Genomic DNA, 14,729 nt, shown 5'->3' with positions numbered 1-14,729 from the left:
AGGAAGAGCATCAATGGTGCAACCACCATAAGCAGGACAACTTCCCTTCTTGCCCTGCAGTTCTTTTTTAACCTGGTGCACCTTGAAATAAATTTCCTTTCTTTCAACAGTTTCTTGGTTTTTTCACCTAAACAAGAGCCTGCATTGTGGTTCATAACAAGACCCCTGAATGTTGATAACATTTCAGAAAATGGTTCTTGTTTGCAGGTCCACTGTTTGTCGACTGCACTGCTCCCTTTTTTGGAAGACCTTTGCATTAAGAAAAAACTTGCATTTATTGGCTTTTAAAACTTATTCCTTGTTTTTGTCTAAAAATGTAAAAAATTATGAAATATGTTAAATAGTAAGATTTCCCAAATTGTGAATGCATTAATATATGTCCTCTTGAAGGAAATTAACAGTTTGCAAAGGTATATAAAGAACAAGAAACCATGGTATGGAAGAACAATCAAGTAAGAATGGGCACAGCTGCATAGGCTTTTCTTGGTTTAGTAAATGCATACACGGTACTGTCATCCATTTTTAACACTCTGCCTGTAGTGAGATGTCCATTTGTGTCTCATTTTTCTTACCCTACTCACTATTACACCTCACCCCTAATTTCCTAAAATGGAAGCAGGGAAGCCATATTATAAAGCCAGACTCTCTCTCTTAGTGCCTCCCGCTTCAGTAATCACTGAAATCTCCTGCATAGTTCTAGTACTATTTGAATTTTAGTTAATTTTAGAATGTAAGTGTGGGAAATGAGTCACAAAGGAATCATCTCCTCATAGTGATAAGGCGTTGCTAGAATGTGCCCAAAGAAGCTGCAATAAGTCTAAAGGAAGTTTACTTGCAATGATGCATTCAGAATAAAAGTTAGATTTTCTATTGTACCAACTAGCTAAGCTATCATATTTTCTGGAAATTCCATGTTTTTTATTGAGAGTTTTGCTTTGGCTTTTCTGTGTTTAACAGAAATTATTACAATGTGTAAATATTGAACCATGAACATGCATTTTGTACATTTAAACAGCGACTCAGAAGACTATCAACTAAATATAGAACTGAAAAAATCTACCCAACAAATGTTGGAGAAAAGGAAGAAAATGTTAAAAAGAACAGATATAAAGATATCTTGCCATGTAAGTTTTCAAACTTGTATTTTAAATTCGGAGATAACTTTAAAAACTTTGAATTTTCTGGAAACCTTGAAAGCTATTGATTTTAGTAACAACTGGTTGTATTTATTTAGTGCTTTTAATTTTATTAAATGTTCAAGAAACGTTACAAAGCCATTTTGACACAGAGCCAAGTACATAGCTATTAGGGCAGGTGGCATGCCTTTAAAGATAAGAGGGGTAGAGAGTGGGGAGGTTTGGGTAGGAAATTCCAGAGCCCTGGCAGCTGAAAGCATAGCAACGAATGGTGGAACAGTTATAGTAGGGAATGCTCAAGATGCCAGAATTAGTGAAGTACAGGTATCTTGAGAGGTTATGTGACAAAGAGATTTAGAGGTAGGGCAAGAGTGGAGGGTTTGAAAACCAGGATGTGAATATTCAAAATTGAGTCATTTCCTAACTGGGAGCTGATATTGGTTAACAAGCACAGGTTATTGACAAATTTACAGTTTTGATAGTGCAGTAAATTTTTTGGAATCTTCCCAAGTGACTTGTGTATTTGTTCATTGATTTAATATATCTTATTGTATTAGCTGTCATGGTAGTTTTTTAAAAATAATATCTTGATGGTCTTTCATATTATAATTCAGTTTTTTTCTTTCACTCTAACTTGAATGCAGCATAAACTCTGACATCTCCAATTGTTTGCGTGTTATTTTCTCAGAACAGACTAAATTTATGGGATAAGCTCTTTTGAATTTATATTTTGATGTTTCAATGCGTGTGGTGTTTGAATGATATGCTGTGTATTAATGTTTATGTTTGTAAAGATTTTTTATTCTCTCTGCTGCCTTCACTATAGTTGACCATAGCAGAGTGAAACTTGCACTGAAAATTTCAGAACAAGATTCAGATTATATCAACGCAAATTTTATTAAGGTAATATATGCCATTCCTTCACCATTTATTCATGGAAAAATGTTACAATTATGCGATAGAATGATGCATTTATTGAAACATTGCGACTGTATGTCATAGTTGTTGCATGTGATAGTTTATGTTTAAAGCATGCTTCTGTTTCCTATGATTTGCTAAAAGCAAATAGTTCTCACTAAATTTTCACTGTGGTGAAATTAACTGGTAACTTTGTTTGGATTTTGTGCTCAGTGAGACAAGAAAGGTGGCACAATGGTTAGCACTGCTGCCTCAGAGTTTCAGGGACCTGGGTTCAATTCCTGGCTCAGGTCACTGGCTGACTGTGTGGAGTCTGCATGTTCTCGTTGTCTGTGTGGGCTTCCTCCGGGTGCTCTGGTTTCCTCCCACAGTCCAAAGATGTGCTGGTTATGTGCATTGGCCATGCTAAATTCTCCCTCTGTACCTGAACAGGCACCAGAGTGTGGTGACTTGGGGATTTTTGCAGTTACTTTATTGTAGCGTTGATGTAAGCCTACTTATGATTAATAAATAAACTTCAACTTTATTTTAAACAGTAGTACTGTGAAATGGAATTAACATTTTGTTCCCCAAATATTGGCATCAAGTGCTCAAGTTGAATAGAGCATGATCATCATTCTGTCTGTGAAATTGATTAAAAAGGTGTTCCTCTTTGTCTATTACATTTTTAAATTTCCCATACTGTTCATATTGCCTTTTAGACATGATTGTGGGACAGTTTTCCACTTTAGAGCCATGCCTTTTGGGAATCAATTCAATCTACATTTCTAGTCAAATATTTTAAAAGCATAGAAACTTGATATTAATGTGAAAAAATATTTCCCCAACTTGATAAGCTCATAAGATATAAGAGCAGAATTGGGCCATTTGGCCCATTGAGTCTGCTCTGCCTTTCGATCATGGCTGATATGCTCCTCATCCTCATTTTCCTGCCTTCTCCCCATAACCTTTCAACTCATTACCAATTAAAAATCTGTCGAACTCTTCAAAATTACTCCTCGTCCCAGCAACCACTGCACTTTGGGGTAGTGAATTCCACAGATTCACAACCCTTTGGGAGAAGTAGCTTCTCCTCAACTCTGTTTTAAATTTGCTACCCCTTATTCTAAGACTATGACTTCTTGTCCTAGAATGCCCCATCAGCAGAAGCATTCATTCCACATCTACTTTATCCATTCCTTTTATTGTCTTGAATACTTCAACTTGATCTCCCCTCATAAATTCCAGAGAGAATAGGCCTAAACTGTCTCTCTTCATATAACAAACCCCTCATCTCTGGAATCAATTTAGTGAATCTCCTCTGCACTGCCTCCAATGCCACTACATCTTTTCTCAAATACGAGGACCAAAACTGCACAATACTCTAGCTGTGGCCTCACCAATGTCTTGTATAGCTGCAACAATACTACTTACCTTTTTATATTCTGTGCCTTTAGCTATAAATGCCAACATTCCAATTGCTTTCTTTATTAACTGCTTCCTTTGTTTAGTTATGAAATTTGTATTGTGTTTTGCAATTAAAGTAGAGAAGCTAGAAATGCGCAGCAGGTCAGGTAGCATCTGTGGAGAATGAAAGAGTTAATGTGTCAGGCAGTTGACCTTTCACCAGAACACAGCAAAAAAAATCATCAACCTGAAACATGAATCCCATTTCTCCACAAATGCTGCCTGAGTATTTCCAGTGTTTTATTTTCCCATTTCAGGTCTCAAACCAGCAATATTACTGAACCTTGTGTGTCCTGGGTTTAAAAATTTAAAGCTGAAATGTCTCTTATAATCTCTTTTGACTTTGTCCCTCCCCTCAATGAATGCTGTTTTTTTTTGTTTTTCCATACATATTGTTGACTTTGCAAAATATACTAAATAATCAAGGGACATTTAGAGGATGAAAGAAATAAGCACAATTATTATTACTGGAGGAAAAAGTACTATGGAAACTAATGGCTCTAAAGGCTGGTAAGTCCTATGGACCTGATGGGTTGTATCCTAGGATATTAACGGAAGTTGCTACATAGATAATGATGCACTAGTAGTAAACTTCCAAGAATCTTTAAATTTTGGAAAGTCGCAGAAGATGGAAAATTGCCATTGTAACTCCCTTATTCAAAAAGGGAGGGAGACAAAAAACACGTAACTACAGGCCACTTAGCTTAACTTCTGCCACTGGGGAAATGTTGGAGTTCGTTATAGAAGGATGTAATAGCAGAGTGTTTAGAAATGTATATTATAATCAAGCAGAGTCAGCATGGCTTCATGAAAGGAAAAATCATGCCTGACAAATTTATTAGAATTCTTTTGAGATGATACTGAGCAGGATAGATAAAGTGTAACCAGAAGATTTAATACACTTGGATTTCCAAAAAGCGTTCAATAAGGTAATGTACAAAGGTGACAAAATAAAATACGAGCCCTTGGAGTTGGGATAGTATATTAGCATGGATAGAAGATTTGCTAACTAATAAGATGGAGAGTTGGGATGAGAGGGGCATTTTCAGGAAGGTGATGTATAACTGGTGGAGTGCCACAAGGATTAATGCTAGGGCCACAAGTATTTACAATATAAATGACTTGGATGAGATAAGTGAATGTACTGTTGCCAAGTTTGCAGATGGCACAAAAATAGGTGCGAGGGCAAGTGGTGAGGATGACACAAATTCTACAGAAGGATATAGACAATTTGTATGAACGGATAAAACTTAGCAGATGGAACATAATGGAGGGAAATGTGAAATTATGCACTTTGGTAAGGAGAATAAAGGAGCTGAATATAACTTAAATTGAGAAAGACTGCAGAAAAATGTAGCACAAGAATTTGGGATCCTTGTGCATAAATCACAAATCAGCATGCAAGTTCAGGTAATAGCGAAGGCAAATGGAATGTTGGCTGAATGGAGTATTAAAATAAGGGAAGTTTTGCTAAAACTATACAAGACACAAGTTAGACCAGTCTTGGAATACTGTAAATGGTTTTGGTTCCCTTGTCCTAAGGAAACATGTATTGTCATTGAAGGCAGTACAGAGAAGGTTAATTCGTTTGATCCCAGGTATGGAGGAATTTTCTAACGAGGAGAGGTGTTGAATGGATTGGACCTACACTCATTGGAGTTTAGAAGAATAAGAGATGAACTCATTGAGACATATAGGATTCTCAAAGGGTCTGACAGGTAGGTGCTGAAAGGTTGTTTCCCTTTTGAGATTGTGCCCTGGACCAGAGGACATAATCTCAGACTTAGGGGTTGCCTATTTAAGACTGAGATAAGGAGAATTTCTTTCTCTTGAGGGTAGTGAATCTGTGGACATCTTCACCGCAGAGGGCTGTAGAGGTTAAATCATCATGCATGCTCATGGTTGAGATAGACGGAATTTTAATCAGTAAGGGAATTGATGGTTATGGGGATAAGGCAGAAAAGTGGAGTTGAGGATTATCATGTTAGATCCATCAGTATCTCATCAAATAGCGGAACAGACTCGATGGGCTGAATGCCCTACTTCTGCTCCTACGGCTGAGTTGGATTCAACTATCAGTCATTTGGACTAATTAGATGAATTATATATAGCCCTTTTGAGATCCAGTAATTTACTTTGTTCAATTATGTAGTGCTGTGATTATTTAAGTGGCAAATCTTCATCTTAATGAAGCTGATTTTTAAATTTACATCCCTGCAACTACTGGTCTTTGCTTTTAAAACAAGTTGAACTTGGCCTAAAAGTCCAGAAGGAGGCAAGAAAGTTGCTAATTGAAAGTCAACACTTAAGTAGCAAAGCAAATCAAACCAGACCAATGTTAATAGAGATGAATAGATATGATGCAGCCAGTAAGCTCACCACCTTTGAAGAAATGGGGAAACCTATATAAGCCTCTGTTCCATGTATGATAGTTGACCATTGGTACTATCCTCTGACCAACCAAAGTCACTGACATACTAAGTTATTTGTGATTTGCATCAGTTTATACCATTGGAGTGTTTCAAATGGTATTTTCCTGGAGGAGTGGGAGAACAGAAGATGAGATGGGGTGCAAAAAAAATTAAAATGTTTGGCATTAGCTTCCAAACCAATTTTTGACGAGCTGTTTAAAATACTTTGGTTCAAAATGTATTTTAAATATTGAGATATGGTAAATAGAGTATTGTTTCAAATTTCATTTGGGCTTATGTGTACTTACTGCGAATAAAAGCAATGACCTTGTTCGTTGATGAACGTGTATTCTTGGAACTTTACTTTCTAAACTATTAAGGTAGTGTTTTAGATCACTTTATAAAATTTTGATAAAGTACATTCTTGTCATTTTCCAGGGAGTGTATGGGCCAAAAACCTACATTGCTACCCAGGGTCCACTAGCAAATTCTGTACTAGACTTTTGGAGAATGATCTGGGAATACAGAGTTGTAGTAAGTATTGGCAGAAGTTCAATTCATTTTAAAAAGTACTAATTTAATTAAAAATATGCATCTACTTCGACTTGGAATGAAATTGACCTGAAAATTTAAAGTTTATAATAGACTGCATGTCATTTTTTGCTTTTATTATATTTAATTCATGAGGTTTGTGCTCAGTAATATATGACTTAAGCTATTGCCCAATTTGTTTTGTGTTGAAGAGATACTGTTTTGCTCTTTCTGTACTTGTGATAAATTCCATTTGACTTAAAGGGCAGTAGCCAGTTTGTATTGTGATTCTTGATAAAGAACATAAGAAATAGGAGCAGGAGTAGGCCATCTAGCCCTTCGAGCCTGCCCCGCCGTTCAATAAGATCATGGCTGATCTGTTGTGGCTCAGTTCCACATTCCTGCCCTCTCCCCATAACCCTTAATCCCCTCGCTTATCAAAAACCCATCAACCCACGTCTTAAAAATATTTAGCGAGGCAGCCTCCACCACCTCAATGGGCAGAGAATTCCAGAGATTCACCACCCTTTGAGTGAAGAAGTTCCTCCTCAACTCCGTTCTTAAACCCCCCGCCCCCCCCCCCCCCCCCAATCTTGAGGCTGTGCCCCCTAGTCCTACTGTCCTTTCTGAGCGGGAAGAGTCTCTCCACCTCTATCCTATCCATCCTATTCATCATCATATACGTCTCGAGATCTCCCCTCATTCTTCTAAACTCTAACAAGTACAAGCCTAGTTTATTCAGCCTCTCCTCATAGCTCAAACCCCCTCAACTCCAGAATCAGCCTAGTAAACCTCCTCTGCACTCCCTCCAAGGCCAAAATATCTTTGCTGAGACATTCTATATTTGAATCAGAAGTATTTTTTAATAGAATAACTGCACTTTCATAGTTAAATCATGTATGTTGGCAGATCAGAGTGCTATATCTTTTGGGAATTAGCCAGCAACAGATAGTAAATATCATAATACCCATTTTGTTTAGCACTTGGCTTCAAGGTTTACGTAAGAGGTATTCTACTCAAATAACTGGTACAAATTATGCACGTAGCAATGTAGCACAGTAGGACATCTGGACCATTGCAGTGGTGCTATCTGTTTTGAACTGTCCCATTATTTTTTACAGTAAAGAACTGAGATCTTAACACTTTCACCACTGCTTGCATCTGTTATATAGCTTTTATCAATTACAAATCTATTACACTTGTTCAGCTAGTTAACTGACCTTTAGTTTTTCCTGTTTTCAGATAATTGTCATGGCATGCCGTGAGTTTGAAATGGGAAGGGTAAGTTTCCTTGTTTTTGCTTTTCATGTGCTAACTGTTTTAAGGGCTTTCTTTTGAAATGTACACATGAATATTAACTTTGCAGGACCCTTGTGTCTTCTGTGAAACTTGCCTGCATGTCTTATGAGCAAATTGTGAGATCTCAATCTATAGCACCGTTTTGCCTGGTTGTAAGCAATTTATTTGCATGAAGATTCCTGTTGTGGCCATTGAAAAATGACAAAGGGTAGTAAGCTTAATTTCCAAGCTGTCGGGATACAATGCTGCACCTTCTCTCGCTCCATGTTTGAGTCAGGGGAAGTAGATGTATTGTTGGGAGCTATTCTGTGGTTGCACAAGTTGTGTCTGGTTAAAACTCAGCCTGCTGTGTAATTGTTTATTTTCACTCATTTTAAAATAATACTTGTGGTTGAAGAGAGATCAAGATGTAACAAGCAACATGTGCAATGGGTTGCACTTCAAGTTAGGTTTTTGAGAGGAAAACTTGTTTCTTATGATGATCGCAAACTATACAATGCCACAAATAAATGTACACTCTCTCAATATTGTCATTTTTTCTGTAGAAAAAATGTGAGCGTTACTGGCCGTCACATGGGGAATCAGTCCTTCGTCTTGGAGAATTTCAGATTACATGTGTGAGTACTTTTGGCTATATGTGACAGATGTGTTTTGAATAGGTGTGAATGATGGTATTTAATTTGGTAATTGGCAATAAATCTTTCCCCCCCTCTTTGAGAAAATGATTTGCTTTGCTTTTTTTTATTTTGGGCTACCATCAGGTTCAATGTGTCAGAACTATAGTTTTAAATTAAGGGGGAATAATACAAATCAGTATTGATCTGATCGTGACTTTACTGCATTTCACTGTATGACGTTCCGGTGCCCCAAAGCAAAAGGAAATAATATACATGATTGAATTATATTTTGGTGGGGTGTTGTTTGATGGACAAAGGCCACTGTCATCCTACCCAAATAGTTGATCTTCATGTCTGAGCCTGTGGAGTGATTATCTCAGATGTCTGACCATTGGCACTGAGCCTTGTGCTGATCTCACCTGACATCTCCACTTTCCAGTGATAGATTGGATGATATTCCACAGCTGGAATCCTGGCAGATTTTCTCAATTTTTGATTCTCTTTCAGCTCCCTCCACGAAGGATTTTGGAAAGGTCACTGTGTTTAAATGAAATATTGAGCTCCCTCAGCCACCCTGTTTACAATTGAATTTTTGAGGTTTTGTATTAAGCCTATAATTGTGCCTAGTAGTTGAAGTAGTCAGCACATTGTTTCCTTGTCCAGGGCAATTAAGAATGGACTGGCCTAACCAGCAATGCTGACATTTCGTGAACCTATATATATAATATTTGTGTATATAATAAATTTATATAAATTGTTTTCAATCCCTAAAAGTTACATTGTAGGTATGTTTATTGTCCAAGTAGAATTTCAAGAGAAGTGCCACATATAAACATGATTGGAAATTTGTGTTAATGGTACAACTTAGAATAGGATGTGGTATTGTCTAATCTGAGTTTTCCCTCAAAGTCAAGCTTAGTTAACTTCTACCATAGTTTTTTGAGAACTTCCATTATATGGAAACAATTGATACTAGCTTCTTGTTGCATTAGGTAGATATATATTAGGTATTAGTTTTTATATTGACAAGAGTCCCTCTGCATTATTTTATCACAAAAGTGTACTGCAATAAAACTGTTATTGTCCAAGCCCCTGATCATTGTTTTCCCAACTTGACATCCAATTTTGCATCAATGTGCTGATGCCACACTTATTTTTCCTCCCTGATTTAGATTGTTGAATCCGAAATTAAGTTTTCCCATCTTATATTTGTGGATTTTGAATGTAGGCTATGTTCTCCTACAATCTAGAGATGATGAATATTTAAATTTAACCTTTTTAAGCAACAAATTAGTAAATAAAAAGCTGGTGTCACCAGTAATGACTGTGCAGCTGTCAAATTGTATTAAAAAAAACAATTGGTTTATCAGTGTCCCTTTCAGGGAAAGTGGGTGGCACAGTAGCACAGTGGTTAGCACTGTTGCTTCACAGTTCCAGAGACCTGGGTTCGATTCCTGGCTTGGGTCACTGTCTGTGTGGAGTTTGCACATTCTGCTTGTGTCTGCGTGGGTTTCCTCCAGGTACTCCGGTTTCCTCCCATAGTCCAAAGATGTACAGGCTAGGTTGATTGGCCATGCTAAAGTTGCCCCTCAGTATCCTGTGATGCGTAGGTTAGCGGGATTAGCGGGTAAATGTGTAGGGATATGGGCGTAGGGCCTGGGTGGGATTGTGGTTGGTGCAGACTCAATGGGCCAGATAACTTCTTTCTGCGCTATAGAGATTCTATGACAGAAGCTTATTGTTCTTGCCTGGCCTGTATATATTTGCAGTCTGTTATCAATGAAAGCAAAATTCAACTGCCGTTTGAAATCACTCAGCCATAGCAAACCACTACGATGTGAAAAATGGTCTAGGGATGTTACTTGAAGAAAAGTTTTCTTCTAACAAGTCCAACCCAGCCAATGACCCATCATCACCAAGGTTGTAGAAACAGAGAACTGGCAAGTGGCTCTTGCTCACCAATAACCCAACCAGTGTGCAGTTTGGACTCTACCAGATTACTTGGCTCCAGAGCTCATTTCAGCCTTGAACTAAATATGGAGACAAAGTGACAAGAGTCATATCTGGCAACAAGAAGTGATTGTTGAAGGCTAATCATCTGAGTTTCAGGGCACATCATTCAGAGTTCATCAGAGGCTATACAATCTTCAGCTGCTTTATCATTGAATCTCCATTGTGCAGGAGGAGGACATTCAGCCCATTGATTCTGCACCAACAATCCCACCCAGACATTATCCCCATATATCTACCCCACTAATCCCAGTAACTATGCATTCCAGGACACTAAGGGGCAATTTAGCATGGCCAATCAACCTAAACTGCACATTTTTGGACTGTGGGAGGAAACCAGAGCACCTGGAGGAAACCCAAGCAGGCGCGGGGAGAAACTCCACACAGTCTCCCAAGCTGGGAATCGAACCCAGGTCCCTGGAACTATAAGGCAACAGTGTTAACCACTGTGCCATCATGCTGCCCTAACTGCGGCTAATAGATACTTCAATTAGAAGTAGTGGCGTGGCAGGTGAGAATTCTACCTCTGAACAATCGTGCTGCTGTTATCAGTGGCCTTTCTGTCATTATCACTTAAATAGTACTGTTTGCTAATTCATAGTGCTCAGCTCTTTTTGCAGTTCTTCAGATAATGAAACAGTCTATGCCTGTATGCAACAAACCTGAAACAATATAAGCAGGCTTAGGTTGTTATTTTCATGAGACATGGTCATTTTTGGCTAGGTCAGCACTTTGATTGCCATTGAGAAGATAATGGTGAGCTGCCTTCATGAACTGCTGCAATTATGTGTGCGCGTAGGTACATGCACAGTGCAATTAGGAATTCCAGAATTTTAATGTAATGACAGTGAAAGAATGATATAATTCCAAGTCTGAATGTTGTATGGCTTGGAGGGAACTTGCAAATGGTGGTGTTTCCATGCATCTGACACATTTTTCCCTTCTGAATGATTGGGGTTGTGGATTTGACGTGTGCTGTCAAAAACATTGTATTGATTAGTGTCATGTTATTTAGCAGCACATAGTGTCAAACTATGACCATCTCCAACAAGCTACTAAAATGAGACAAAGATTGAGTAATTTTCAATGACTAGCCCACCTCCAAGGTAGGTTAAACATTACAGTGCGGTACAGGCCCTTTGGCCCTCGATTTTGCGCCACCCTGTGGAATGAATCTAATGACCCTCTAACCTAAAGTATTCCAATGTTATCCATATGCCTATCCACTGACCATTTGAACACCCTTAAAGTTGGCGAGTCCACAATTGCTGCAGGCAGGGCATTCCACGCCCTTACTACCCTCTGAATAAAGAACCCAGCTCTGACAGCCGTCCAATAATTATCACCCTTCAATTTAGAGCTATGTCCCCTCGTTAGTCATCACCATCCGAGGAAAAAGGCTCTCACTGTCCACCCTATCTAATCCTCTGATCATCTTGTATGCCTCAATTAGGCAACCTCTTAACCGTCTTCTCTCTAACGAAAACAACCTCAAGTCCCTCAGCCTTTCCTCATAAGACCTTCCCACCATACCAGGCAACATCCTGGTAAACCTCCTCTGCACCCTTTCCAATGCTTCCACATCTTTCTTATAATGCGGTGACCAGAACTGTACGCAGTACTCCAAGTGTGGCTGCACCAGAGTTTTGTACAATTGCAACATGATCTCACGGCTCCGGCATTCAATCCCTCTACCAATAAAAGCTAACACACCATATGCCTTCTTGACAACCTTATCAACCGTATCTATGCACATGTACACCGAGATCTCCCTACACATCGACACTACCAGGAGTCCTTCCATTAGCCCTATATTCTGTAATCCTGTTACTCTTACCAAAGTGAATCACTTCACATTTTTCCGCATTAAACTCCATTTGCCACCCCTCGGCCCAGCTCTGCAACTTATCTATGTCCCTCTGCAAACTGTAACATCCATCCTCACTGTCTACAACTCCTCCGACTTCAGTGTCGTCTGCAAATTTACTAACCCATCCTTCTACGCCCTCATCTAGGTCATTTATAAAAATGACAAACAGCAGTGGCCCCAAAACAGATCCCTGCGGTACACCACTAGTAACTGAACTCCAGGTTGAATATTTCCCATCAACCACCACCCTCTGTCTTCTGTCAGCTAGCCAATTCCTGATCCAAACTGCTAAATCACCCTCAATCCCATGCATCTGTATTTTCTGCAGTAGCCTGCCATGGGGAACCTTATCAAATGCTTTGCTAAAATCCATATACACCATGTCAACTGCTTTACCCTTATCCACCTCTTTGGTCACCTTTTCAAAGATCTCTAAGGTTTGTGAGGCATGACCTACCCTTCACAAAACCGTGTTGACTATCCCTAATCAAATTATTTCTCTCTAGATGATTAAAAATCCTATCTCTTAATTCTTTCCAAAACTTTGCCCACAAAAGAAGTAAGGCTCACTGCTCTATAATTCCCAGGATGGTCTCTACTCCCCTTCTTGAACAAGGGGACAACATTTGCTATCCTCCAGTCTTCCGGCACTATACCTGTAGCCAATGACGACATGAAGATCAAAGCCAAAGGCTCTGCAATCTCCTCCCTAGCCTCCCAGAGAATCCTAGGATAAATCCGGCCCAGGGGACTTAGCTATTTTCATACTATCAAGAATTGCCGACACCACCTCCTTATGTACCTCAATCCTGTCTAATCTAAAAGCCTGTATCTCAGTATTCTCCTTGACTACATTGACTTTTTCCTGCGTGAATACTGACGAAAAATATTCATTTAGTGCCACTCCCATCTCTTCAGGCTCCACACGCAGCTTCCCACTACTGTCCCTGACTGGCTGTAATCTTGCACTAATCAATCTTTTATTCCTGACATACCTATAGAAAGCTTTAGGGTTCTCCTTGATCCTACCTGCCAAAGTCTTCTCATGTCCTCTTCTAGCTCTTCCTAACCCTCTCTTTAGCTCCTTCCTGGCTAATTTGTAACTCTCCAGTGCCCTAACTGAGCCTTCAGGTCTCATCTTTACATAAGCCTCCTTCTTCCTCTTCACCTCAACTTCCTTAGTACACCACGGTTCCCTCGCTTGACCACTTTCTCCCTGCCTGACACGTATGTATTTATCAAGGGCTTGCAGTAGCTGCTCCTTGAACAAGCTCCACCTTTCAGTTGTTCCCAGCCCCTGCAGTTTCCTACTCCAACCTGTGTATCCTAAATCTTGCCTAATCACCTCATAATTACCTTCCCCCAGCTATAACTTCTGCCCTTCGGTATATACCTATCCCTTTCGATCACTAAGGTAAACGTAACTGAATTGTGGTCACTATCACCAAAGTGCTCACCTACCTCTAAGTCTTAACACCTGGTCTGGTTCATTACCCAGTACCACCTCTTGTTGGCCTATCTACATACTGTTAGGAAACCTTCCTGCACACATTGGGTAAAAACTGACCCCTCTAACGAACTTGAACTATAGCTTTTTCCAATCAATATTTGTAAAGTTAAAGTCCCCCATAACAACTACCCTGTTATTCTCGCTCCTATCCAGGAATATGATGTGAGCACTTCCCATTTGTCTGAATGGGTACTGCTCCAGCAACACATGAAGATTGACAGAATAAAGCAATCTGCTTGATCAGCACTGGCTAGATGTCCATTCCCTCCACCTTCAACAAATTGGGGCAGAAGAGTGTAAAATTTTCAGGATACAAGATGCCTACAGTCATTAGCACTGCTGCATCACAGCGTCAAGGACCGGGGTTTGATTCCCTGCTTGGGTCACTCTGTGCAGAGCCTGCACGTTCTCTCTGTGTCTGTGTGGGTTTCCTCCAGCTGCTTCAGTTTTCTCTCACATACAGCAATGTGTTGGTTAGGTGCATTGACTGTGCTGAATTTTCCCTCAGTGTACCCAAACTGGCGCTGGAGTGTGGCAACTAGGGATTTTCACAGTAACTTTGTTGCAGTGTTAATGTAAGACAACTTGTGACAATAATAAATAAACTTAAAAAAAAAACTTGCCAAAGTTTCTTTGATAAGACTTCTCAAAGCCACATGGGAACCAAGTTTAAAGTTCCCCATCATTTAACACAATCTCTTGGTCATAAGAACATAATAAGAACATAATAAGAACATAATAAGAACATAATAAGAACATAATAAGAACATAATAAGAACATAATAAGAACATAATAAGAACATAAGGAGTAGGTGCAGGAGTAGGCCATCTAGCCCCTCGAGCCTGCCCCGCCATTCAATAAGATCATGGCTGATCTGAAGTGGTTCAGTTCCACTTTCCTGCTTCTCCCATAACCCTTAATTCCCTTGCCTACCAAAAACCTACCTACCCGTGACTTAAATATATTTAGCAAAGTAGTCT

The 14,729-nt window shown here is 39.3% G+C and overlaps 1 protein-coding gene across 3 annotated transcripts in view; it reads left to right on the top strand.

Moving 5' to 3' along the window:
- Nucleotides 1-14,729, top strand: part of ptpn12 (protein tyrosine phosphatase non-receptor type 12) — a 135,577-nt gene that overhangs the window by 66,096 nt on the left and 54,752 nt on the right. For all 3 annotated transcript variants that reach the window (XM_080207449.1, XM_080207448.1, XM_080207450.1), the window contains exons 2-6: nucleotides 1,016-1,124; nucleotides 1,963-2,039; nucleotides 6,350-6,445; nucleotides 7,685-7,723; nucleotides 8,287-8,358. In XM_080207449.1, coding sequence (XP_080063575.1) covers nucleotides 1,016-1,124; nucleotides 1,963-2,039; nucleotides 6,350-6,445; nucleotides 7,685-7,723; nucleotides 8,287-8,358 — 393 coding nt within the window. The remainder of the gene's footprint in view (nucleotides 1-1,015; nucleotides 1,125-1,962; nucleotides 2,040-6,349; nucleotides 6,446-7,684; nucleotides 7,724-8,286; nucleotides 8,359-14,729) is intronic.

This window comes from Carcharhinus amblyrhynchos, chromosome 19, assembly GCF_965287045.1.
Source record: "Carcharhinus amblyrhynchos chromosome 19, sCarAmb.v2.hapA, whole genome shotgun sequence".
Taxonomy (NCBI): Eukaryota; Metazoa; Chordata; class Chondrichthyes; order Carcharhiniformes; family Carcharhinidae; genus Carcharhinus; species Carcharhinus amblyrhynchos.
This window is presented reverse-complemented; position numbering and strand designations above follow the sequence as displayed.